The following is a 26509-nucleotide window of genomic DNA, read 5'->3' on the forward strand; positions in this document are numbered from 1 at the left end:
ATGAGTCCAGAAGTGCGTCCTGTGCGCTTTGATGTGTGTTTAGATTGTGTGCTGTCTACCTTGTGTCTGATAGTTGTTCTTCAGTGTGGTGTTGTGTCTGCTGCTTCCGGACGCGATGATTACAGCGGTGAGTGAGAGATATTTTATTACCAACGGCGATTTTGATTTATTCTGCTGAAATTGTCTTTGTTTCGTATTGATTGCAATGCGTAAGATTGCTTTTGCGTTTTCTCTCCAGTTCAAACGCAAGGTCCAGCGCGTTTTAATTCCGTTGCTCCCTTACTCGATTAAAAAACGTATTGAGTCAATCCTCCACAACCCTTATCAATAATGTTACTTTTGCAATGTTTTTGTTTTGATGTAAGCCTATTGATGAATCTCATTGATTCTGTACTATTTTCAAAATGACTAAATGGACTAAATAGACATTTCATTTAAAGCGAATAAGGTATAGTGCCCGTCTGACCGTGTGTGTTTGTGAGCAGAGCGGGGTAAGCAGTCGCTCCTGGGGAGCCACCTGGACCAAGTAGAGAGTTATGAGGTTACCTATCCCAGATGGCTCAATCCCGTTAGGAACAGAAGATCGTCCAGACAGCAGGTCAGACCCATCGTCTCATCCCCTTTTCGGTTTAGTTCCTGTAGAAACAAAACTTGCGTGTGCGTGTGCGTGTGTGTGTGTGTGTGTGTGTGTGTGTGTGTGTGTGTGTGTTGATAGTGGATAGTCCCATTTATTTTGTTATTTATTTGCATTTGTTTGTATGTTTTTTCATGTTTGTTGCATGCATATGTGTGCTCGTGTGTGTGTGTGTTTGTGTGTGTGTGTGTGTGTGTGTGTGTGTGTGTGTGTGTGTGTGTGTGTGTTTGTGTGTGCGTGTGTTTATAACAGATTGTCACTCAAATATGTGTCCTATTGTGCTTCTCATTGGTGGTCACAGTTTCCCTCAAAGGCAATGGTTTTCATAACAGCTGAAGGACAGGAGCTGAGATTACAACTGGAAAAAAATGAGTAAGTTTCCAGATCTATTTTCCATCTTCTATTTAATCATTGTATCTTGTTGTACGTTATCATCTGCATAGTGGTACTGCCTTTGTACAATGTTGTAGGACAGCCTTCAACTCAACCAGAGGCAAAAGGCTGGCAGTCTATTTTGAGGCGTATCTGCTCTCAGACATAAACTTGTGCTCCAGGCAGCCTATCGATGAGACTCTGAAGTCTCTTTGTAGTCTGCGGCACTTAAGAGCTTTGGCTGCACTCAGCTCCATTTGTTTGGAGCAGATGTGGCCTGCTGTCACACCATAACACGGCACCTTCGGGTGGTAGGGCCCCAGAGGACAGGAGGAAGGTAGGAAGGTGGGTGGTGGGTGGTGGGCCTGAGGAAGGTAGGAAAGAGAGATGGCCAGGGAGGGTGTGTGTGTGTAGGGGGGGGGGGGGGCAGAAAGATGACACCTTTGTTCTTTGCCGTGGGCAAACAGGAAGCCAGATTATCCCCCGTCTGCTCTTAACTTCCTGCTATCTGTTGGGCCAGATTGCGTGCCTGATGGACGATGGGCTTGTGGATTTACTGGGGGTGGAGGGGGGATGGGAAGGGTTTGACGAGATGTCAGTGGTGCCTCAGAGTCTCCTTCTAAAACAACAACAATAACAACTACAAAGCAATTAACAGTATAGTTTCGGTGATGTCTCATTTACGACAATGTTCTCATTCCCGCTACACACACACAAACAGACCTACACACACATACACACACTCAGATAAATGTATACATGCATACGTACATATGCATACAAACAACCATACATAAATACATGCATACATACACAAACACACAGACACACAGACAGACAAGCTCATCTGTAAACAGAGCATGACTCCGCTGTGTCTGACTGACCGTGACACTGATAGCCCCCCGTAGTCTAGTGACCCACCACCGAGATACATACCAGAGGGGCTTGTGTGTGTGTGTGTTTTGATGCGTGTGTGTGCGCATATGTGTAAGTTTGTGTGTGTGTGTGTGTGTGTGCGTATGTGTATGTGATTATATAGGTGTGTGTGAGAGACAATGAGAGAGGGGAAAGACAATGTTAGTCTAGAAGTGTAATGGTTCCTATTAGTATATCTTATCGGGTTTCTTATAACGCGAAATGGCGGTTGTTTCTTCATGTTTCTGTTGATTCAATGCCTTCAGTAATGCGTTTTTCTTGACTGATTGCCAGCAGGCCTTTTAACTTCACATCTGATGTATTGCAGATTTATTGGAATGGTAGCATTTACTGAGAAGTGTAGAATAGATTTGGTATAAAAATAAATAAAATGATCACAGTTCACAAAACAATCCATTGTAGCAAGGCAAACTAAACGATAAAATATGTCCCATTTAGAATCAAATTTTTTATTTGGACCGTACATTTCAGGTCCATTATCCTTACATGAGATGTGGACACACTCTTTATGCCGTGTCAGAGAGCATGACCAGAGGGTATCGATCTGCTCACCCCTGAATAAATAAACCCCTTAAATATTGTATGTTCAGTGTTCTTGGATAAGCTAGGTCCACTGTGAGGCTTCTAGCGTGAGAAACGATCACACGAGCACGCTCAATGGAAGAGTTCACATGGCTCGGTTTCAATTTAAACAGCTACGAGGCTGGGAAACATCAGCCCAGATCAAGGTGTTGTTATGCAAGGGTCTCCTCAGGTCAGGAGTGTGCGGGTCGTGATCTGGTGTAGTAATGGAAGAATGTTTGTTTATTCAACCCCACCTGGATTGAAGGCAGTTTTTCCGACCTCAAGCCCCTCACCTCCACCACCTCCACCAGATGCCTGTGTGAACCCTCGCTAGAGTGAACCGTTAACCCTTTTGGGGCTCATGGTGTGGCATGGCTCCCCTCCCTGACTGTGGCCAGAGGAACCAAGAGAACTCGTCATGACAGCGTGTGGTGTGTGTGTGTGTGTGTGTGCGTGTGCGTGTGCGTGTGTGTGTGTGGCATAGAACCCAGATACAGGGTGATGCAGAGAGAAACTTTCTTTCGAAAGAAAATGTACTGAATATATATTTGTTTTCTTTATAACCATTCACTGTCCATGGCTCTCAGTCTCTCTTTCTTACTCTCTCTTACCCCATCTCCCCGTCATTCGGTGCATCCTCACTTCTTCACTATGAACCACCAAACTGAATTACAGACAAATGTTAGAGCCAGCCACCGCTATGACCGAGGCTTCCAACATCAGTGGTGGGTGCTGTGTGAAGGACATATTTTGAGTGTGTGTGTGTGTGTGTGTGTGTGTGTGAGTGTGTGAGTGTGTGAGTGTGTGGTGTGTGCATGCATGGCTCCTGGTCGTTTTATGTCTTCACAAGCTTTTATCCTAATGAAAGGCTGCCTTGCGACACAAGGAGAGAGGGAGGGGAGGTGGCTTGGTGAGGAGCCAGGCAGAGCTGAGGATAGAGAGGCAGGGAGACAGCGAGAGAGAGGGAGACAGGACTGAGGGAAGACTGGCAGAGAGACAGCGAGAGAGAGACAGAGAGACAACAAGAGGGAGAAAGAACTGAGGGAAGACAGACCGAGAGACAGCGAGAGATAGACAGAACTGAGGGAAGAGTAACAGGGAGACGAACGGAGTGTGAGGACAGTCCAGGTCAATCCGGTTCAGAAAGGTGGGGGAGAGAGGGGGGCGATCACACTGGGTGGCGGTGATATCTTGACCCCAGTTCCCCTCCCCCTCACTCCCCCCCCCCTCCACCCTTTCCATCACAGGGTTCCGAGGTACTGTACATCGTCCCTGCTGGCTGGTTACTACTCTCCCAGAGTGCAACAACCCGAGGGACTGCTTCCCCCTTGGGAGCCATCCTGACCGTCTCTGGTCAATATATCACTCGTTTCCTCGCTCTACTCCTCCGCTCTCCAGCCCTCATCCTCGCTTCTTCAGCCCTTTCTTGTTTGTCTTCCCCTGTCCTTTATTCTCCTATTTCTCCATTTCTGTCCTTTTATTCCCATCTCCCCTACTCTCTTACCTTCTATGCTCCTCTCCTCCCATCCATTTCTCCTCCTTTCCTGCATTCTACTCTACTTTCCCTTCTCTCCTGTCTTCTCTGCTCAACTTCTGTTATCTTTACCTCGCCCCCCTCTCCTCTCCTCCCCTCCTTTCCCCTCCTCCCCTCCTCTCCTCTCCCCCCTCTCATCTCCTGTCTTCTCCTCTCCCCCCTTTCTTCTCCCCTCCCCTCCTCTCCCCTCCCCCTTCTCCTCTCCTCACCTCTCCTCCACTCCTCCCATCCTCTCCTCTCCCCCTTTCTTCTCCCCTCCCCTCCTCTCCCACTCTCCTCTCCTCTCCCCCCTCTCCTCCCCTCTTCTCTGCTCCTCTGATTCTCCATCCGTTATTAAGAAGGGGAACCTTTGTCTCCCTCTCATTTCTCTCCCTCTCACCTCGTCTCTAATCCTCTGGGGCTCTAGAGCAAATATACGTCTCCCACACATTTCCCTGTAGACCTGCTGGTGGAGAGCGGCCACACGCAGACAAATGACACACACACACACACACACACACACACACACACACACACACACATAAACATATACACACATATACACAAACACACACACACCTTATAGACACAGAGCTGCCCGAAAGAACACAAACAAATCTGAAAGCTCAAACCCACAGTTAAACAGACCGTGATGGATGGCAGGCCTTGGGATGGACAGAGAGATGTATTTGTTCCCCCTTTGGTCTGTGTTTAGTCTCAGCCGTTGTGTTCCTGTCTGCTTAAATGTCTTTATCTAGACCTCTGTGTGGGACATCGACCGGTCATCCATCCAGGACACACACGCACACACACACACACACACACACACACACACACGCACACACACGCACACACACACACACACACACACACACACACACACACACACACAGGGCTAAAGAAAACCCATAGAACGTTATCCATGCAATAAAAGCCTCTTCATCATCCACTACATTGGTTTCCTGACTGGTGCCCCCCACCCCCCGACCTACCCTCTCTGCGTGGTGATGTCATCCGATACCATGACAGAATGCGACCCGCTGACCTCAGTGCATTAGCACCCCACCGCTAGCAACGCAACCACCCCCTCCCCCCCTCTGCTATCTCCCCTGCTGCATTAGCATCAGTCCCAGCCCCAGCTCTGCACCCCCACCCCCCAGCACCAGCACCACCAGCAACAACTCTCCTCTCCCCCTTTGAAGCAGGCCTTTGTCTGTCTGTCTCTGCCCAGACGGTCCTGCTATGGCCGGGGCAGTCCGCCCTCAATCAAGACAACTGTCTGCATGCTGGAGCGCATCCAAAACCCCTGCAGAAAAATAAATGGGGGGGGGGGGGGGGGGGGGGGGGGGAGGCTCCACTCCTTCCAGTACAAAGAGCGCTTGATTTGCATGCGCCCGTCGTCAGCAATCACCGAAGTGCATTTCATCAAGGAGGCTAGAAGGATTTAATGGATGCCTAGTGTGTGTGTGTGGCGGCAAAGTAGATCTGTGGAAACAATGGAGCTCGGGATGTGTAGAAGGGCGGTTGGAACTCAACCTTTGACAGTGTGTCCTGAAGATGTTCGTAAAACCGTATTTTATCGTCATCTGTATTCGGATTTAGCTCTTTCTGGTACGTGTAGAGTGGAAGCCAAAAACAACCACAAGACGTCGTGGGAATCACTATGGAAACCCAGTCCGTTTAGCACCAGTGTCGAAAATCATCACAAATGTTAGTTCCTTGTTGGTAGTGCCTGTGTGCGTAATATTGTGTTATGTCTGGGTGTGGACCTTCGGCAACAGGTTGAGAAAGAGCTGCTCTCTGTCCCTGTGTGCCACTCTTTAGTGTCCCCAAGGACCAGTAACTCAACCCAAACGATCCTGGGCCCGGCAGCTGCTAAACGGCCTAGCGATGCGATGGAGCGAGGAGGTGGGTGACTGAGGAGAGGGAGACATAGCGATTATCCGTCTTGTTTGTGTGGGTTAACTACTGTCAATTGCCATCATGTGTCATGGGCTGCTTTTATCCAATTGGGGCTTTTAGGAGAAACTAGAAGAGATTTGTTGGAGAGGAGAGTAATAGTGGCTGGTGTCTGCGACTCCCAGCTGCCTGCAGCCTACCTGTAGGTAACCTTGAGCAAAGATGCTTCACCCTCTACCTGCTCCTTAATGTAAAGTGTCTGAGCTTTAGATGAAATCGTAAATAGAAAAAAAAAGGTAGAACAATGAATAAACAAGGGAAATGTGGGACATATTGAGGAATTTGGAGCTGACGGGTTGATATAAAGGACAGGATGAATGACAAGTGAAGGACCTTTATGAATGCCATAACATGACGCCATGGAAGTCCCCCTGCTGCATTTGCAGAAATAATGACGTGACTGACATGTCGTTTGTGGTTATGACTGCTTTGACTCCCCAATGGGGGGGTCAATGCTTATCAGTTGAGTGATGAGACAGGCTCACTCTGTCGGTCTGTCTTACTCTTCCCCCTTTCTCCCTCATTATCTGTCTTTCTGTCTCTGTGTCTGTCTGTATGCCTCTCTCACTCTCCATTTTTTGCTCTCTTTCTCGCTCTCTCACTTTCTCTCTCTCTTGTTGCTGTCGCTCTTGTCTTACTCTTATTCTCTCTCCCTCTCTCTCCCTTCCCCCTCCCTTCCCTTAAGAGCGTGCTCTATTGCTCTTTATCTCACTGTGCTTGCATTGTGCCCAATTGTAGCAACAAGCTGCCATTGTTTCAGAGGATGGACCGCTTTGGGGGGGGGGGGGGGGGGGGGGGGGGGTCATTAAATATTTGAATCCCCCTTGTAACATCCAGCATGATTGCCTGCAGCCTACCTGTAGGTAACCTTGAGCAAAGATGCTTCACCCTCTACCTGCTCCTTAATGTAAAGTGTCTGAGCTTTAGATGAAATCGTAAATAGAAAAAAAAAGGTAGAACAATGAATAAACAAGGGAAATGTGGGACATATTGAGGAATTTGGAGCTGACGGGTTGATATAAAGGACAGGATGAATGACAAGTGAAGGACCTTTATGAATGCCATAACATGACGCCATGGAAGTCCCCCTGCTGCATTTGCAGAAATAATGACGTGACTGACATGTCGTTTGTGGTTATGACTGCTTTGACTCCCCAATGGGGGGGTCAATGCTTATCAGTTGAGTGATGAGACAGGCTCACTCTGTCGGTCTGTCTTACTCTTCCCCCTTTCTCCCTCATTATCTGTCTTTCTGTCTCTGTGTCTGTCTGTATGCCTCTCTCACTCTCCATTTTTTGCTCTCTTTCTCGCTCTCTCACTTTCTCTCTCTCTTGTTGCTGTCGCTCTTGTCTTACTCTTATTCTCTCTCCCTCTCTCTCCCTTCCCCCTCCCTTCCCTTAAGAGCGTGCTCTATTGCTCTTTATCTCACTGTGCTTGCATTGTGCCCAATTGTAGCAACAAGCTGCCATTGTTTCAGAGGATGGACCGCTTTGGGGGGGGGGGGGGGGGGGGGGGGGGGTCATTAAATATTTGAATCCCCCTTGTAACATCCAGCATGATTGCCTGCAGCCTACCTGTAGGTAACCTTGAGCAAAGATGCTTCACCCTCTACCTGCTCCTTAATGTAAAGTGTCTGAGCTTTAGATGAAATCGTAAATAGAAAAAAAAAGGTAGAACAATGAATAAACAAGGGAAATGTGGGACATATTGAGGAATTTGGAGCTGACGGGTTGATATAAAGGACAGGATGAATGACAAGTGAAGGACCTTTATGAATGCCATAACATGACGCCATGGAAGTCCCCCTGCTGCATTTGCAGAAATAATGACGTGACTGACATGTCGTTTGTGGTTATGACTGCTTTGACTCCCCAATGGGGGGGTCAATGCTTATCAGTTGAGTGATGAGACAGGCTCACTCTGTCGGTCTGTCTTACTCTTCCCCCTTTCTCCCTCATTATCTGTCTTTCTGTCTCTGTGTCTGTCTGTATGCCTCTCTCACTCTCCATTTTTTGCTCTCTTTCTCGCTCTCTCACTTTCTCTCTCTCTTGTTGCTGTCGCTCTTGTCTTACTCTTATTCTCTCTCCCTCTCTCTCCCTTCCCCCTCCCTTCCCTTAAGAGCGTGCGGGGGGGGGGGGGGGGTCATTAAATATTTGAATCCTCCACGTTTTAAAATTCCCATCCATTTCCTCCCCCCTTGTAACATCCAGCATGACCATATTCACAATGCTGAATTGATGAGGATGAGCTCTGGTGCCATAATGACGACCTTTTATATATATCAATTGTAATATGGATATCATATGAAGTGACGTCATTGAAATGGGTTTTCCTCCTGAATGCAGCCACCCCCGTATCATGCCATGATGCCTGGGGCTCAAGCCTGGTTGATCAGATTATGGTTGTCAGCGGAAGGAAGAGTGGATGAGATTCAGAGAGAGAGAGAGAGACAGAGAGAGAGAGAGACCAGCTGTGGGGAAAAGCTATTTCATTATTAAAAACAGGAAGAATGGATTGTGAGAGACTTTCAAAGCAAATGAGAGGAAGAAAGAGGAAACAAGGGTTTGTACTATTCGTAAATATTAGGCCAACTATGTTTACAAATGTTGAAATGTGGACGGACACATGCTGAATCCACACATTATGCTCAGAAATTACACACACACACACACACACACACACACACACACACACACACACACACACACACACACACACACACACACACACACACACACACACACACACACACACTGCAGCAGATGATTTGATGTCTCCTTACTGTGTCTATATGCATGTTCACCTCCCCTCTTTACTTATCTCAGAGTATAGAGTGTGTTGGATCTCATCCAGTTCTCTGTGGCAACAGTTTTTAGGCCGGAGAATAATAGCCCTGTCAACCAGCGAATCCCTGCAAGACCAGTAAACTCTATCTCACCATAAGGAGGTTACCGTCTACTGCCTTGGCTTCCCGAACACCGCGAGGTCAAGCTGTGATTGATGCAACCAGAGCTAACTCTGCGATGGACTCCTACACGATACACTCACTCGGCTGCATGATGTTTTATTTATCTTCCATCAGTGCTGTAAAATCGTTCGATGGCTTTACCAGGATCTCACTCTCTCTCCCTCTCAGAATGAATGTTTTGTGAGCTGCAGGTTCGTCGTGGGAGAAGCACTCACAGCTGGCCAGGGCGCTCTATATAACGTTGATATTACGTCATATATTAATAGCAGAGGCTGGTCCACCCAAAGAGACCTACAAGTCACATTTTATGTACATCCCAGTCCTGCGCTCATTCATTGCTATAAGCCACAGTGCAGTTGCTTCTTACAATGCTGCAGATTATCTATAGATACCATTAAAGCGTCTGACCGGTCCTGCACAAACTAACAGAAGATGATGACAGATCCGTAGCCAAAACTACTACTTATCACAGTGTAGTGTACAGTGCATACGTTCACAACAAATTGCTATAACAGGCAGATATGGACAGGGTAAAAGACACACCAAAATGTTAGACGTTGGAAGTCGCCAGAAAATATAAGACCAAAACTGGGTTCCCTGGGGCAAAGCAGGCTGAATAGGATGCTGTAGTCTGTTCTGTCCTAATGTTTTACTTCTTGTGCTTACTTTTGTCCTACAGGCAGCTGCTGGCCCCCGGATACCAGGAGATATGGTACACTCCTTCTGGCAGCCGTCGCACCTCTACCCCTGGCCACACAGTAAGTCTGCCAGACAGTGTCTCACTCGTAACCCCCTCCCCACCCCCTGTTTCTTAAAGGGTTGTTTTCCATGACACATCATGACACATAAGCTAGTGCCCATTATAGTTTACACACTGCTATGATCGCTTCCTGCAGAGATGATTACCTCATAGGCTAGAGTTCGACGACACATTATGTTTGCGCCCCCTGTATGACGGACATTATAGGATGGGGCAGAGGCTCAGTACATGATTCTTCGTTTCAGGGTCACTGTTTTTACCATGGGGAGGTCCAGGGCATGGAGGGGTCCAGTGTGGCGGTGAGCACCTGTTCAGGACTTAGGTAAGGGCTCACGCTTTGGGCAGTGTGGGATCTGTATTGCCCGTTTTCTTAGGACGTTTGATGTTTTCCTATATCAACCCTTTCTGCAATTGAGGCTGTACCCCCAACCACTCAATTGTGAGCAGTTCTACAATTGTTGTAATTATTTTAATCATGTTCAGCATGTAACAAGTTCAGCATGTCACACTCTCGAGAAAGGTACACACACCGACCAATCAACACGCATCGACTTGCGCCTTTGTTCATCGCAGGTGGTCACTGTGTTTCTGGGTACACAAGGGGAAAAATGTATGAGCAGAAAAAAAGAACCCTAGTGCTTCTAATTCTAGTTCAGCAGGAAGTAAAAGAAGAATTGGGTAGCAAGTGCATTTTCCCAACACCATGGATGAATGGGTTCATGTGAGGCCTCTGTTCTATTATGTAAAGCAGTGGGGTACTTTAGTAGGTCACGGGCTCCCAATGTGGTTTCAAGTGACTACAGTAAGAGAGCCTGAGAGAGAAAGAGCCAGTGTTTTCTCCTGACATGGCTCCGGTGCAGCTGATATATCCTGCTCTCGGAGTCTCCAAGAGAGGAAAGGCTAACAGCTGAGGAACCAGCGCTGGATGACTTAGCTCTGAACTAGCCGCTGTGTTTGTGTATGGGCGTGCACATCTTGAGTGCAGCAGTGCACATCTGTGCAGGATCAACGGACCAATCGATGAATACATCCTCCTCCTGATATACATTCTTTATTCCTTTCTGCGTCCGGGCGGAATCAAACACAGCATTGGGGCTTAGGTGCGGATGCACCCACACAAACACACGCACACACACACACGCACACACTAAACCACACATGAATGCAAACAGGCTCACACACGCGCACAAGCACACGCACACACTTAGCTTGATACGGATACACGTGGTCTCTGGGGATTGTGTCAGGGAGTGGAAGTAAACTATTGCCGTCCAGCCTCTCCAGATGCTTGTTACAGCTGCTGTGATTAGTGTTTTTGTGTGAGTGTGTTCATGTCTGCATGTGCGTGTGCATGCGTGCGTGTGCATGTGTGTGTGCATATGCAAGAGTGTACACCTAGTTCCTGAGACACACAGCCACAAACAGCACTGCCACACACCTCTTCTGCATATCGCATCCCAGATGGTAAAGCTCCTTTGCGCCATAATTTAGTTAATTATTAGGGGCATGATCATTTATTGTTTTTGGTGTTCTCCTCCCATCAAAAAAGTACTGGGTTCGATCCCCTATGTCCCCAGCCTACCTGTAGTAATCCTTGCGGAACATTCCTAACTCTCCACCTGCACCTTAAAGACATTCACTGTTAGTGAATTTGGATGAATCCTGAAAAAATGCATTGATGCATTGAGAGAATATATTGATATTTCAATGCATTTGAGAGGAGGAACTGTGATGCTGAAATGTCGAAGCCGAGACTTCAATCATTGGAAACGATCTGATCAGGTGTCTGAGCATCAATGTGTCTCTGCGTGGAACCACAAGGTTGCGTTTCTCTCCGTTTCCCCAGGGGGCTGATATCTCTGAACACCAGCGTCAGCTACGTCATCGAGCCTCTCCCTGTTGCCACGGATACCCAGTCGCCGCCCCACGCCGTGTACAGAGCCGAAAGCCTCCGCCTGCGCAACGGCAGCTGCCCGCATCACCATGGCAACGAGGAGCACGAGGACCCTCTGGATCGTTTCATCCACGGAATGATGACGGAGCACACAGCGAGGGTGAGTTCCCTGCCGGCAGAAAGGTTTTGGGTTTGAAACCCCAGCCTAACTGAAAGTGCATCCTTGAGCAAGATGCCTTACCTGCTCGTGAGAGACATATGTATCCGAAACATTCACTTTGAGACGTTTTTGGATACCAAGCTCCTGCGAAATGCAATGTAGCTCTTTTGCACTGTAGCTCAAACTGTGACCTTTTCTCTCCAATTAAAGGCAAGACGAGACATCAGCCAGAATATGAAATACGTGGAGCTGCTGCTGGTGGCCGACCATGCTGAGGTTAGTTCACTATGAGCGCTTGGTGGGACTAAAGCCGTATACTGTTGGGATGATTATAGTGTCAATATTCAAGATGCCACTTCCTGCACTGCGGTTGATAAAAATAGTTGCATTAGTCACTTTAGTTCAAGGCGCTTGTTTTTTACAATCATTCATTATAATGCCATAACTATGGTTATGGTCACCGGTTTAACTGCAATGGTATTAATGGTAATGGTGTTGCCATGGTAATGGAAACCAGGTAACGGGGCTATTTAGTTGTCCCCTATAGGGACATACAACCAATCTGCTCTTATATTGTGAGTGTCGTCATAGCTCATATCCTAATATGAAAATGTGCATCCGTTCCAGTTTGAAAAGCACGGCCTTGATCTCAACCGAACCAGGGGGAAATTACTGGAGGCAGCCAACCTGGTTGACAAGGTAAGTACTACCCTGCTACCCTACTCACCCTACCACCCGCTACCCAAACACACTCAGCAAGCCTGGATACATACAGGAATTAGATATGGCTGAGGTGTGCATTACACATTTGACAAAACAATCTACAACCGATGAACAGAAATGTGCAAATAACGAATCAAAGGACCGCAAAACAATGAATGCCAATTAAAAAATCCACAGCTCAAAAACTGTTACCACCATGCAGGTCGTAGGTGCAAGTGCAGCCATTCCTTTTGGCTTACTCACAGTCACACACTCCATGTATGCGTCCAAGCGTTGACGTAGCAGACCTCTGATGTGCTTCTACCTCGGGACCCCTCTCCCAGTACTACAGGGCCCTGAACATCCGGGTGGCTCTGATCGGTCTGGAGGTGTGGTCGAATCGGGACCAGATCACCGTGTCGGACAACCCCTACAGCACGCTGGCAGCTTTCCTGCCCTGGAGGCGCAAGCAGCTCCGCGCCCTGCCCAACGACAACGCCCAGCTCATCACGTGAGTGGCCCGGCCCTGCCTCGCCTACCTCGCCCACCTCACTCCACCTCGCTCTACCTCACTCTACCTCACTCTATCTCTCTCTACCTCTCTCTCCCTCGCTCCTCCTTACCCTGCCTCTCCCTACCTCACTCTAGTTCGCTCTACCTCACTCTATCTCACTCTTCGTCCCCCTCCATGTCCCCATCTCTGGGCTTGATTTGCGAGTCCAGATTGCATCCAATTCTAGGAAGTAAAATATTTTTTTAGTAGTATTTCTTTTAATTTACCAGCCTACCGTCTATGCAAATTACAGTGGTATCTGTTTTTCGGCGTTTTTCCCAAGTGGAACTCACTAGCGGTGCTGCCTTGTTGCAGGGGGATTTCGTTCCAGGGCACCACCATTGGTCTGGCACCCCTGAAGGCCATGTGCTCTGACTACCAGTCCGGGGGGGTGAATGCGGTAAGACCTTCAACATGTGCTGTGTTTATGTTGACCCCATTACGCTCTAGTCACCTGATCATATTAGTAATCGTTAAGTCCTCCCTCACCCTTCTTTCATGATGAAAACAGTATACTGAATGAGAAGAGTGCAATGGTTTTGTTAACAAACTCTGCTTTAGCACCGTAGACACATAACACCAGTGATCACATGTACGTCCACAATCAGTCAAACCGACAAACGTACATTTACCTTTACATTTAGGGTATTTAGCAGACGCTTTTATCAAAAGCTACCGCCATGGTTCATAAACACATTCCCACACCGACGGTGGATTCAACCATGCAAGGAGACAGCCCGCTTGTCAGCCCGCAGCAGTTAGGGTGAGGTGTCTCGCTCGGGGACACCTAGACACTCGGCTAGGAGGAGCCGGGGATCGAACTAGCAACCTTCCGGTTACAAGTCAACCTGCACTTCACCAGCATACATTAGACCCTCCACACACCGAAATGAATCCCGATCCCAATCCACCCCGTCTAAGCCACTGTAGTTTTATCGACCACGCCCTTCACTCCCTCCTCCCTCTGCCCCGCCTCCTGGACCAGGACCACGCTAAGTCAGCGGTGGGCGTCGCCGCCACCATGGCCCACGAGATGGGGCACAACTTCGGGATGAGCCACGACGGGGCGGGCTGCTGCCAGGCCCGGCCCGAGGATGGGGGCTGCATCATGGCCGCTGCCACTGGGTGGGCCACCTCATTTAAACCCCTGCTCCCCCCCGCCACGCGATGTTGTCTATCCAGAAACACTTCTCCTCCTCCCTCACTGTACTCAGAGCTTTTTGTCTCAAAGTAGACGCTTTTTTAGACGTCCATTAACCAATTGATTCAGGGAAGAGAGAAGAAATGAATCCCTGGGTTGATTGAGTCGTGGGTGGAGGTTTATTTTGTTATTCAGACATGTAGAAGGTAAAAGCTAAGGATAAAAGATAGGAATAGAATCAAGGCTATCCTGGTTTGCACTGATGTGGTTTGTTGACGAGAATAGTCTCTTAATCTCCTTATAAGAGAAAACAGACAATCCCTCTTTTGAAGTTTTCCTTCTCATCATTCATCTGTTTTGTGTGTCAACTCATCGTAACGCTCTGTGACGTAAACGGTTACCATGGTGATGCTTACCCCAACCTTACCTTCACAAGACCTGTCTAGGACATCTTCAACCCCCGTAGTGAACACTCCTCGTTTACATCACAGCACACTCCTAAACCACACAACCAAAAAGTACAACTTTTGCATGTATTCATCTTTAAAATAGTACAAAATAGTACATAGTACAATAGTACAGGGTCTACTTTTTGGTTGTGTTGTTTCGGAGTGTCAACATGTGTAAAAATTCAATTGTGCCTGACATTATGACTCCATATATGTGCTCCACATATATAGGATATATATCTGCTCTGTAGATGAAATATGATGTGCAAAGTCCGCTCCGGACAATTAAAACCTGATGCCATCAATCATTCAAAAATATCATGATTTAAATTCTCCCATTTGGCTTTAGTGCTATTGTATCGAATCCAGCTATCAAATGCCTAAAGGGGTTAAATATTCACACAGTGAGACACATTTGCTTATAGGTAACACTTGACCATGTATTCTTCTTGAAGACGGTACATGTATTTTCCCCAGGGACCCCTTCCCGCGTGTGTTCAACGAGTGCAACCAGAGGGAGCTGTCTCGCTACCTGGGCTCTGGAGGGGGGAAGTGTCTCTTCAACCTGCCCAACACCAGGGCCATGTACGGGGGCCAGCGCTGCGGCAACGGCTACCTGGAGGACAGAGAGGAGTGCGACTGCGGAGCCGAAGAGGTACGCACCGGTCAGGCAGCGTGTGGAGGAACTGGGTTGGATGGGTCGAGGGAGGTGGGAGGTGGGTTCCTCTGGTGCAACACAGGAATCCCACTCAATGGATGATACTCACACACTCACACTTACTCACTTTGTAATGAGCTTTGTGTGCCTGGCAAAAAGGTGTTATGGAAACACAAGTACAATACCATTATTACAGAGGCTTTTCGTTAATTCATTTTGTATCCGTGTGGGTTTGTGCGCACAATGAGGCGGTGTGTGTGCACAATGTGCCGATGTGTGTGTACTTGTGTTAATCTGTGGCCACCTCAGTACATTGGAGTGAGTGGTGGTGAATGATTACAACGTGCCGGTGAGTGTGTACGTGTGTTAATCTGCCTCCACCTCAGTACATGGGCGTGAGTAGTGGTGAGTGATTCCTTGCGCCGTGTGGTGCAGTGTATTTAGTGTCCCACTAATGTTCTTCTGGTGGCTAGGAATGCACCAGCCCCTGCTGTAATGCCAACAACTGTACGCTGAAAGCCGGGGCCGAATGTGCCCACGGAGTCTGCTGTGATGACTGCAAGGTATTCATATCCATTCCGACAGTCGTTTCTTAGCTTTTCCATCATTATTCAGCATCCGTTATTTGGTATAGACTTTTATCCAACGAACTTTGTGAGCTTTGGATGCATCTCATTAATGAGCAAAAGGCAGGTAGGCATCTCAACAATCAATCGTGTCTGACAGTATGCGTCCATATATGTGCTCTATATATGCAGGATATATATCTGCTCTGTAGATAAAATATGATGTGAAAAGTCCACTCCGGACAATTAAAAGCCGTTGCCAACAATCCTTCAAAAATATCATGATTTATATTTGCACATTTCGCTTGAGTGCTATCGTATAGAATCCAGCTATCAAATGCATAGAGAGATTAAATATTCACCCAGTGAGACACATTTGCTTATATCGAATAATTAATATTAGTTATTATAGTGAGAATAATTTGATAATTCCTCACAGCCACATTCTTTTAATTAAAATGGTCTAATATCTCCCTCTCTCTCCCCTCTCTCTCTCTCTCCCTCTCCCTCTCTCTCTCTCTGTCTCTGTCTCTTTCTCTGTCTCTCTCTGTCTCTGTCTCTCTCTGCCTCTCTCTCTCTCTCTCCCTCTCCCTCTCTCTCCCTCTCTCTCTCTCTCTCTCTCTCTCTCTCTCTCTCCTCTCCCTCTCCCTCTCCCTCTCTGTCTCTGTCTCTCTCTGTCTCTCTCTCTCTCCCTCTCTCTCTCTCTCTCCCTCTCCCTCTCCCTCTCCCTCTCTCTCTCTCCCTCTCTCTCTCTCTCTCTCTCTCTCTCTCTCTCCCTCTCCCTCTCCCTCTCCCTCTCCCTCTCCCTCTCTCTCTCTCTCTCTCTCTCTCTCTCTCTCTCTCTCTCTCTCTCTCTCTCTCTCTCTCTCTCTCTCTCTCTCTCTCCCTCTCCCTCTCCCTCTCTCTCTCTCTCTCTCTCTCTCTCCCTCTCCCTCTCTCTCTCTCCAGCTGAAGAGTCCCGGGGTGCAGTGTCGCGCCCCCTCTGGGTCATGTGATCTACCCGAGTACTGCGACGGCAAGGCGGAGTCGTGCCCGGCCAACTTCTACCTGGTGGACGGTGTGGGGTGTGACGGGGGGCGGGGCTACTGCTACACCGGCATGTGTTTGAGTCTGGAGCAGCAGTGTCGCTCACTGTGGGGGGCCGGTGAGTCCATCGCCAGGGGGGACACCATGTGTCAGACTTTGAGCTAAATATCTTAAGACAGACAGCAGACAAGCTCAAAAGACGGGTCAATGGGGGGGCTCACTTTATTTTTCTTGGTATTTGCTTCATCATGTTGCTGGAGGCGGGGATCTGTGAGCGCGTAGTACAGCCAACTCAACATCGGCCAGCACTAGTTAGCCCTCCTGGTGGGGCTATGTGTATTGTGGCGTATTGCTCCTCTTTTATGGTTCTGATCTGCTTTTACCATGTGGAAATGTTAAAAGCAGACACCTTTTAAAAAAATATGAAACACAGCGAAGCCCAAATTTACATTATATGAAACGCTAATTATATGTCCTTGTGAAATCTAATTGTATGTGTTGTTTGAAGTGCAAACCAACCACAGCTGGTGAAATCAGGACGTCAGGTTACACTTGGGTGTCTAAAATACAGAAAATAGAATCAACTTCTACAACAGATACTAAACTTGAACGCAGAGATACTTAAAGAGACCAAAAACTAGGTACCTAGTTATATTGAAGTGAAACAACACCAAAGTGCTTTGCATGAGGAGGTTTCTAAACAATAATTGGAAAGACTGCAGAGTAGCTATAGGAATCAAATGCATTAGTGTATTTTATTACATGTTTTATATACATGTGTGTAGGTATTTGTGTGTGTGTGTGTGTGTGTGGTGTGTGTGTGTGTGCACTTGCGCCTTCATGTGTTTCATGTGTGTGTTTCATATTGTTTGAAATGTGTACATGTCTTCTCTCAGAGAGTCATCTGAGCCTGACTTTCCTGTGTTTAGGAGTTTCATGTGTGTGTGTGTGTGTGTGTTGCTTAATGTTTCAAATGTGTACCTGGCGGTGTATTCTCCCAGATGGTCACCCCGCGCCTGACGTGTGTTTCGAGCGGGTCAACAAGGCGGGGGACTCCTTCGGGAACTGCGGTAAAGATTTGCTGGGGAAATACCGAGGCTGCAAGGAGAGGTGAGAGACCTCATATGGTCGACACAAATAGGACAATTTGTCGTGATTCATATTCTAATTTGTATGTTTAGAGACAGATATAGAAAAGAGGACTCTAGTATTATAGTACTCATTGTATTATGATTCATATCCTTGAGATAAAGTAGCATATGCTTTGTCTTGTGAAAAGATACCACATTCTTACTCATACGAGTGATTAAGGGAGTGCATGAGATTGTCCATCATCATTGGTTCTGTAGTATTGTACACTGGAGGGATTAGATATCCATAGGCTGTCTTGTGAGGTGATAGCCATTAGAAAATCTATAGAATATGCAGCAAACAAACCAACCCAGCAAAAGGACCCTTCTAAAGTGTTCTACTCCGTTCCAACCTTCCTCCCGTCGAATGATTGGCTCTCAGTCTGACGTTATTAGCATTCAAGGCCTCAGGGGCACCGAGTTGATCAGGTTAACTCCTTTACTTTCTTCTCCTTCCTGTGCGTTCGCCAGAGACGCTAAATGCGGTAAGATCCAGTGTGCGAGTTCGGCCCAGAAGCCCATCGAGACCAACGCCGTTTCCATAGACACCACGGTGGTCCAGGGCAACGGGATGATCCTGTGCAGGGGCACCCACGTGTACCAGCCCGGGCAGGAGGGCGAGGGCCAGGGGGACACCCTGGACCCGGGGCTGGTCATGACCGGCACCAAGTGTGGGGCGGACTCGGTGAGAAGGGGACGGGGGAAGGCGGAGGGTGTGTGGGGCTATGCCCGCTGAAGTGGTGGGTGTGAGACGTTGTGTAGCAGAAATTGAGTATAATATATTTGCTAAGAAGTATTTACTCATATTTAGAGCAGATTGATTGTGTTCTTCATGTAGGTAAACTGTTATGAATGTAAGAAAAGGAAAGATGAGTTATAATACATTAAAAAACTCACGTAACCTTGAGCCGAACAAGCCTGACCCAATGCATTTCTTTCATGGTTCAGCGCCCTCAACTCTGTTTGCATGCTGATTCTTGAATTAAATTCAAATTTGGCTACACTCATTTTCCTTTAACCTTTGTTAAAGGAGTAAATGTACTGTCCACTTTCTCTCTCTCCACCCGTGTCCTTCCACCTCGGCTCCCTATCTCTGCAGCTCTGCTTCGAGGGACAGTGCCGCAACGCTTCCTTCCTGCGGGCGGGGGAGTGCAGTGCCAAGTGCCATGGCCACGGGGTGCGTACCAGCCAGTGGGGGGGTGGGGGGGAGGAAGGGGAAGAGAGAGAGAGGAGGTGCTGCTCGGAAAATGAAAAAGAGGGCTGTCAGACTGCCAAGCGTGCCAGGGACTATCCGGCGAGCCAAGAGTTGCTACGCTACGACGGGCTACACACTGAAGAGTGAAGCAAGCCCAACCCTGTTCCCTGGATCTCAGTCCTTCCACCTTATCATAGGTCAGATGAGACTCATGGCAGAGTGCATCCAGCGTTTCCCCTGCATGCACCCCTGCATCCAGCAGTGGTGCAGCGCCCCCGCTGGATTACTGGCGCCACTGCAATCAGTCGTGCAAAATTCATGAATTAGAAATGATCTTGGTCCTATTGGTTTTTATTTACAAACATATATTTAATAGGTGCTCCCTACTGCACCCCCCTGAGTTGTAACATTGTCATTGGAGAAATCGTGGGTAAAAATATTGACAACAAAATAGTGTACTGTTATTCAAGAATAAAAAACACATGATACTGTAGATGGCATTAGCTCATCAACGGCTTTAGTCTAAATGTACACAGCATTAAGAGATAAAGCAACGCAACAAGTGACTTGATTATAGAAAGTAGCCTACAAATTTGAATTTGTAGAACAGAAGCAACAGTATTATGAAAAAAACATTGGGGAAACACTGGTACCAGTAGAGAGACTTGAAACTCTCTTGATATATAAACACATAATGATTCCGCAATCGCCGTCTGTAACCGCTAATGTTTTGTTTCTCCTTCCTTTTTCTCCTCAGCTGTGTAACAACTACCACAACTGCCACTGTGAGTCAGGCTGGGCCCCGCCCCTCTGTGACCGGGTAGGGGCGGGAGGTAGCGTGGACAGCGGACCAGTCATCAGTCGGGGTGAGACGCCTTGTCATCCATCGGTCACCTCGTCACCCAATCAACTCAAAGTGATCCCAAATCAACTTTGGAATCAATTCGGATCCCAACTTTTGTATAGAGCCTTTTTTGTCGGGATTTATCAGACATTACAAGTGGAGCAAAATAAGTCATATGATGCGCTCTAATGTGTATTCAGCCTTACAAAAGCTAAAATGTGCTGGCGCCATCATCAGAAATCCCTTCCTCTGTGTATTTTTGGCTGAGCAGGCAGCCTCCTTCCCCTCCTGCTGATCCTGCCCTTGGTGCTGTTTCTGGCGCTGGCCGCCGTTGCACTCTGGTGCTGCTATAGGCATAAACTCCGCCCCCTGAAATCCCCCGCCACCGCCCAGATGCCGCAGTAAGTCCACCCTACACCACCTCCATCCGTCCATCCATGTTCCTCATCCATCATATTCCCGGCTCAGGGTCAGAGGTCAAACAGCTGCCCATACTCCATGGTTATTTATACTTAAGCTCACAGGGGAGAGATTGTGGGAGACGTTTGACTGAGTTCCAGGCCATCATTGATCCCTTGCTGAAGGCTGTGTGTCTGTGTGTGTGTCGTGTGTCTGTGTGTGTGTGTGTGTGTGTCTGTGTGTGTGTGTGTGTGTGTGTGTGTGTGTGTGTGTGTGTGTGTGTCTGTGTCTGTGTGTGTGTGTGTGTGTGTGTGTGTGTGTGTGTGTGCGTGTGTGTGTGTGTAGAGGTCCCAGATCAGCTGAGGCCAAGACTCCGCCCACCACAGGCCCCGCCCACGGTCACAACAACCCCACCTTCTCGCTTAAGAGACAGGAGTCTCTTCAGCAGGTACGGGCGAAGGCCAAGCTCACCGCTGTTTGATAAGCCAATGCAGCTTTGTTTAACGTTTATTCAAATCGAGCCTTTCGTCAGATGCATTTTATTCAAAGCAACTCTCAGTGCCCTCAGATAGATGTCATTGAGTACAGGTAGGGGTTAGGCAATTTCCTGTTTACTTAACTTCACTGGTTGCAGAACACTTTGGCCTCTCCACCATCTTGCCCAACTTCTCCATTTCAAAGCGTGTTCCCTTCCCCAGCCCGCCCCGCGGACCAGCCCCTCCTGCGCGTCCCGCTCCAGGTGTTCCATCGTGAGACCCACCGGGAAGCCTCCCCCCATACCGGCCTACGCCACCAAGCCCGCCCTCAGACCCCCACCGATCCCGGCTCAGGGACCTCAGACCTCCGGGCCCGCTCCGCCCCAGTCCCGACCCCCCCTCCCTCCACCTCCTCCACCAGCTCCTCCATCCGTCGTCACAGGCCGGCAGAGGAAGGTGCACACACAGCCTCCTGCTCCGCCCCCGCCTCCGCTCCTCGAGGTCCAGGGTTCTGCTCCGGGCCCACCCAGCCCCCGCCCGGAGCCCCCTAACAGACCGCCCCCACCCTGTCCCGTGAGCAGGAGCTTTCCGGTGAGATCAGAGCTGAAAACCAAAACAGACCCGTATTATTGGCCCACGCGGTTGGTGTTTCTGATCGGTGCAAGGAATAACAATAGAAATGGTATTAGCAAAAGCAATTGCAAAAGCTTTTGTTGACTTAGCCTGTCCTGTATCTTGGAGTTGCTCTATGTTTGGTACACCGGATAATTGGGGAAAAGACGATAAAAACATTTTTTATTTCTGGACATTGATTTAATTGCAAACATGAGCTTTTTGGTAAGAAAATAACAAAAGTGCAATAAAAAAGCATGCATTTTTTCTTCAACTAAAAAAACACTGAACCCCGAAATTAAATATATTTGACACCGTTTAAAAATACCTATGTAACTGATTCCAGTATCCATGTGTCGCTGGTATTATTTTCCTTTGTAACAGGAGCAGCCACCGAAGAAGTCTCTCAAGGTGACCAATGACGCTTTCGAGAGAGGAAAAGCTGCATTATCGCCATCTGCTGGACAGAAAAAGTGAAACAGGTGACCTGGTTAATCTGTCTGAAATTATAAATTATAATTTATTATAAATTATTATAACATATAATATATATATAATAAATGAAAAAACATGCACAGAAAGTTTTTTTATTGATTTGTTCTTAATTATTTATATTTTGTATTTCTTCCAGGAACTTAAGCCAGATATCAGGGAGGATATTGTGGTGCACCACTCGAAGCCCTTAACTGGACAGCCTGTCTCTATCTCCATCATTTATATGTTTCACCCCTGGCTGAACGTGGCTAGAGGTAAGTAAGTGAACTAAGAGAAGGGCATAGGCTTTGTGTTGTCTGTATAGTTAGGAGGAACAGTGGTTGTTCTGTACCTAACGTTATTTTCACTTACACATTACCTTATCCATCTTGAACCAACCGAAGGAGTTGGATTCAAGCCCTGCTGGATGTTTAAAGATTTGCACCAATGACAACCTGATTTTGTATATTTTCTCTGAATGCCTGCTATGTTACCTAGCAAACAATTCTTATGTTAATTTTATCATCTCGACCCCTTTAAAAAGCCAAATCTGAAAAAAACATTTCACTTCAAAGGGAAGGCATGTTGCACTGTTAGATCTGGTAAACTGTTTCTATCATGGATGTGAACGTTCTGCCTGTGGTAGCCTACTTGTTGGCATTGACCTGTGTTGTGTTCTGAGTATACGTTGTGTTATGTTGTGTACAACATAACTTCTCTTCTTGCTTTCATTTGCGGTCTTTCAGGCCGATAGGAGATAGGCTTCATCAGTGTTATTTTTATGTATAGCCATAGACATCTCCTGACTTTTGTCCTGGTTTTTTTATTTGATTTTGATATATTTTGATACGATTGTTGGAGTCTCTCCTTGTGATGTAGCAGCATACTGCAAACATTTCCCCCTGTTGTATTTATTCCAGCCCGGACAAAACAAGAAGTGATTGTATGTTTACATTGCAGCCTGTGTACGAATCATGCAGTAGTTACGAGAAAATGAGCCGAACAAGCTTTACCGGGATATCTTATATTAAGAACACATGGCTATCATGTGGCTTTTGTGCTTCATAAATGTTGACGGATCAGATGCAATGAGCTGGATTCATGATAATCATCGAATGTCATGCATGCTTTGTGTACGTGTATATGTTTATGTTAATAGCTAGGGACGCCTTTGTTTTTTTATATGTAGCAATAACTGTATATATCGGTGTATTTCAAGGGTATGTATCCCGTTAATGTGGTGCACTTTTAGCGACTTCTGCTGAAACACCAAATCCCAGGTCTGGTTATTAGGTCGTGACAGGGACGATCAGTCAGGCCTTTGTCCTTGTTGTTGACCTAGTTCACCTACTCATGTTTTATCAGTGTTGTTTCGCCATGGGTTTACACACCAAGGGGAACGTTGAAAACGAGGGACTGGGACTAGATATGTCAGATGCTGAAATGAAAATCTCACAGCTTTGCGAAAGGAATCGTTGGTCTTTTTAAGGTTCGGAATGACCTTAGACCATCCAAAATGTGGTTAATATTTAGTTTATATTAAGTTACTGAATGTATTGTCTGTTGAGAAATAAGGCTTCCATGGCCAATTACTTGCAGTGTAAATGTCTGGGATGTACATGCACTATTTTGACATGCTGAAACACTTCCATATGCGGTATGTCACCTGATCATCACACTTATGCAAATGTAGAGGCAGGTCAAAGCACTGTGCCTTCAACTGGATTTCAAATAAACCTATACAAATGAAACTTGATTTGTGTATGTTGGCATGTTTCGCTATTATTACTGACCGTTATCAATTTTTTGCCCTTCAATGTATACTCTAGATCCCAAAAGCAAATACTCAATAAGTCTACACAATATGCAGACTACAAATAATATAATATAACTAGTATGCCAGGACACTTGTCGAAAGGGGTAGTTACCAAACTCGGCCGATAGATGGCATTGTAACACATCTTCTTCGCGTAACAATTTAATATTTCAGCAGACGACGCTCTGTGTCGATTCAAACTATCCCTCACAAAATACGACATTCCTCTTAATTTTGCTAATAAAGTTTTGGAAAGATTTGTGGAAAACGGTTAGGTTGATATTTACTAGTTGATACATATCTGAGACTACTATGTCTCAGTGTGACTAGAAATGGCAAACAAACTTTATCTTGATTCCACAACGGCCTCCAAGGCTTTACTCTGTAGTGTGCGGCCCACTTACTATTTACTGTCCCCCCCACCCAGAGTGTACTGTAGAACACAGCTGAAGGTGGCTGCTCTTCACATCTCTGTATGTTTCATAGACATGAAAGACTGAAGTATTCCAATCAAAAGCCCTCTTTAAATACCAACACCAGACCCCCCATGAATCCTAACCCTTCTTATGCTTTGACACACACACACACACACACACACACACACACACACACACACAAACCCTCATGAAAACACAAATTGATTTCTTTGGCTGACACACACGTAGCCAACCACCCGTACTGTTCATCGGGTGCCCAGCGAGGGTCTCCATCCATCACACAGCCGGGGGGGGGGGAGACTGAGGCCCAGGCTAAGGGGAACACGCTTCACATATAGGCTCCCTAATTGCAGCCGTGACCCCCCCTTCTCTCCCTCTCCCCCTCCTGCTGGGGATAATTAGCTAGTCATGGCTGGCGTGTCACTTCCTGTGGTGTGTCACTCATTAGAGGGGAGGATTGGCTGAGACATTTAAACGCGAGGGCTTGCCACCCCAGCACGGCGGGAGGGCGCCACTCATAGCCAGGGTGGAGTCTAACCTGCTCAGGGCTCCCCCACCTATGCTTAACGACCTCGTTAAGGCGACCTTGTTAAGGCGACCTCGTTAAGACTCTGTGGTGGGTCACCTGTAATGCGGGATGCCACACGTTCCACATCCACCTTCGCTCTCAGTGCCATATGAACTTTTCACTGGGCCCCTGGGCTCCAACATTCAAGTACCCCCCCCCCCCCCCCTCCTAAAAACAATAATTGCAATGTGGACATCATCACCAAGTGCGTTTTAATGAATGCACTTGGTGCAATCATTACAATTATGATAAAATGTTCAAACACTTAGCCTTTTTTTTATAGAACTCAATACAGAGGCAAACTGTAGGCCTAATGCTTCAACTCCCCCAAGTGCTTTTAAATGAAGACAATTTATAATCCACAATGCACAAATGCATAAACATTAAAAAGTGTTGCCCATATGGTTTATCCAGCCCTGTTCACTCTATTTACACTATGGTTATGTTATCAGTGTTATAATACCCTTGTACCGTGTGATACCATTGTGTACCATGTACTTCTGCCCATTTACATTTTTCTCTTCCATTCTTTCATTTAGCAGGGCTAATGTCTGTTTGACTTATTAACATATTACTCAAGAGTAGAGCAATAACAGCGCACCATTAATGTTCTGTTGCGTTCTGCATGACTGCAGAATCACTGTAGTCATTTAATTTGGTTTGTGTTGCCTCCCTATGTTCACAGATAAATGATGTAGCCTATGCTAATAAAAAATCAATAAATCATTATAGTCATGTAAAAACACAGAACCACAAACAATAAACACAATCTAGTCTTCACAATTCTTCCACTCTGTCTAGACATTCTGGAGAGGGATAGATATTAGATATTAGATGAATCCTTTGTTTGAAAAAAAGGAACACAAATAATCTGCAAATATCCTCTTGAATCTGCACCTTGTGAATCCGCAACTTTGCTTGAGAGATTCAGCATTACGTCTAGTTTGTAAACATCACAACATAACAACACAAATGTCAGGAAACCACTCATCAGACCACTCAAATAAACTCTTCCGGCGCAGTTTTGTTTATTATTTGTGTTTTTGACATACACATAAATTGAAATTTGAGTATGGGTCAGTGATGGCACCATGGTGACCCAAGTGTGATGCCTTAATTGGTAGCCCTCCGGCATGAAGATACTAATGCAAAAAGCCACCCTCAGCTGCAGTGAGAATCAGGTATGGCTTGGTGGTCTACAGGCTAATGCTAGCCTGCTCTGAAACTAATGATGGGGTTAAGCGGTCCGTCAAATGATCACCCTCCTCTGGTGGGGAAAGGTCACCATCAATAATTTATTGGAGGAAAATGTCATGTGGGAGGGAGAGAGAGAAGGAGGTAGTGAAGGAAAAATAATGACCTAAATATTATATATCTTTTGTCTTCGTCGTCTTTGTTTTTCTTACTTTTCATTTCACCAGTCGGTTCTTTCCCAATACAAAACGCCTCCTAGTCTAGTGAACCAGCCCATGACGTGTACTAGTACTAGTTTCATGAGCAGCTCAGCTGGAGAGAATCTACAAAAGGCATCAGTGTGTTGCACTCTGCCGGGATGCTGGTAAGGCATATCGATCGCATCTCACGCGTGACATCACTTCCTGTTATCTTGCAAGCCCCCCTTCCCCCATCGTGTGGGGTTTTGACCTATCAGGTTTGCTTTGCAAGATGTCGAAGAGAAAATCCCTAATGTGTCCCGCAACAGT

At 46.9% G+C, this 26509-nt stretch overlaps 1 protein-coding gene across 1 annotated transcript; it reads left to right on the top strand.

The window, feature by feature from the left end:
- Positions 1-23613, top strand: adam19b (ADAM metallopeptidase domain 19b; the record flags this gene model as incomplete). Its single annotated transcript, XM_079745355.1, has 23 exons — positions 1-127; positions 486-598; positions 936-1006; positions 9626-9704; positions 9952-10028; positions 11553-11760; positions 11971-12036; positions 12388-12459; positions 12807-12973; positions 13331-13415; positions 14001-14140; positions 15083-15260; positions 15737-15826; positions 16778-16973; positions 17857-17965; positions 18457-18670; positions 19085-19162; positions 19938-20046; positions 20296-20425; positions 20769-20871; positions 21122-21490; positions 21896-21993; positions 22143-23613. The coding sequence occupies 22 exons, from the start codon at positions 1-3 to the stop codon at positions 21986-21988; spliced, it is 2874 nt and encodes a 957-aa protein (XP_079601481.1). The 3' UTR covers positions 21989-21993; positions 22143-23613.
- Positions 23614-26509: the final 2896 nt, after the last annotated feature.

The sequence above is a fragment of the Pollachius pollachius genome (genome assembly GCF_949987615.1).
Source record: "Pollachius pollachius genome assembly, chromosome: 10".
Taxonomy (NCBI): Eukaryota; Metazoa; Chordata; class Actinopteri; order Gadiformes; family Gadidae; genus Pollachius; species Pollachius pollachius.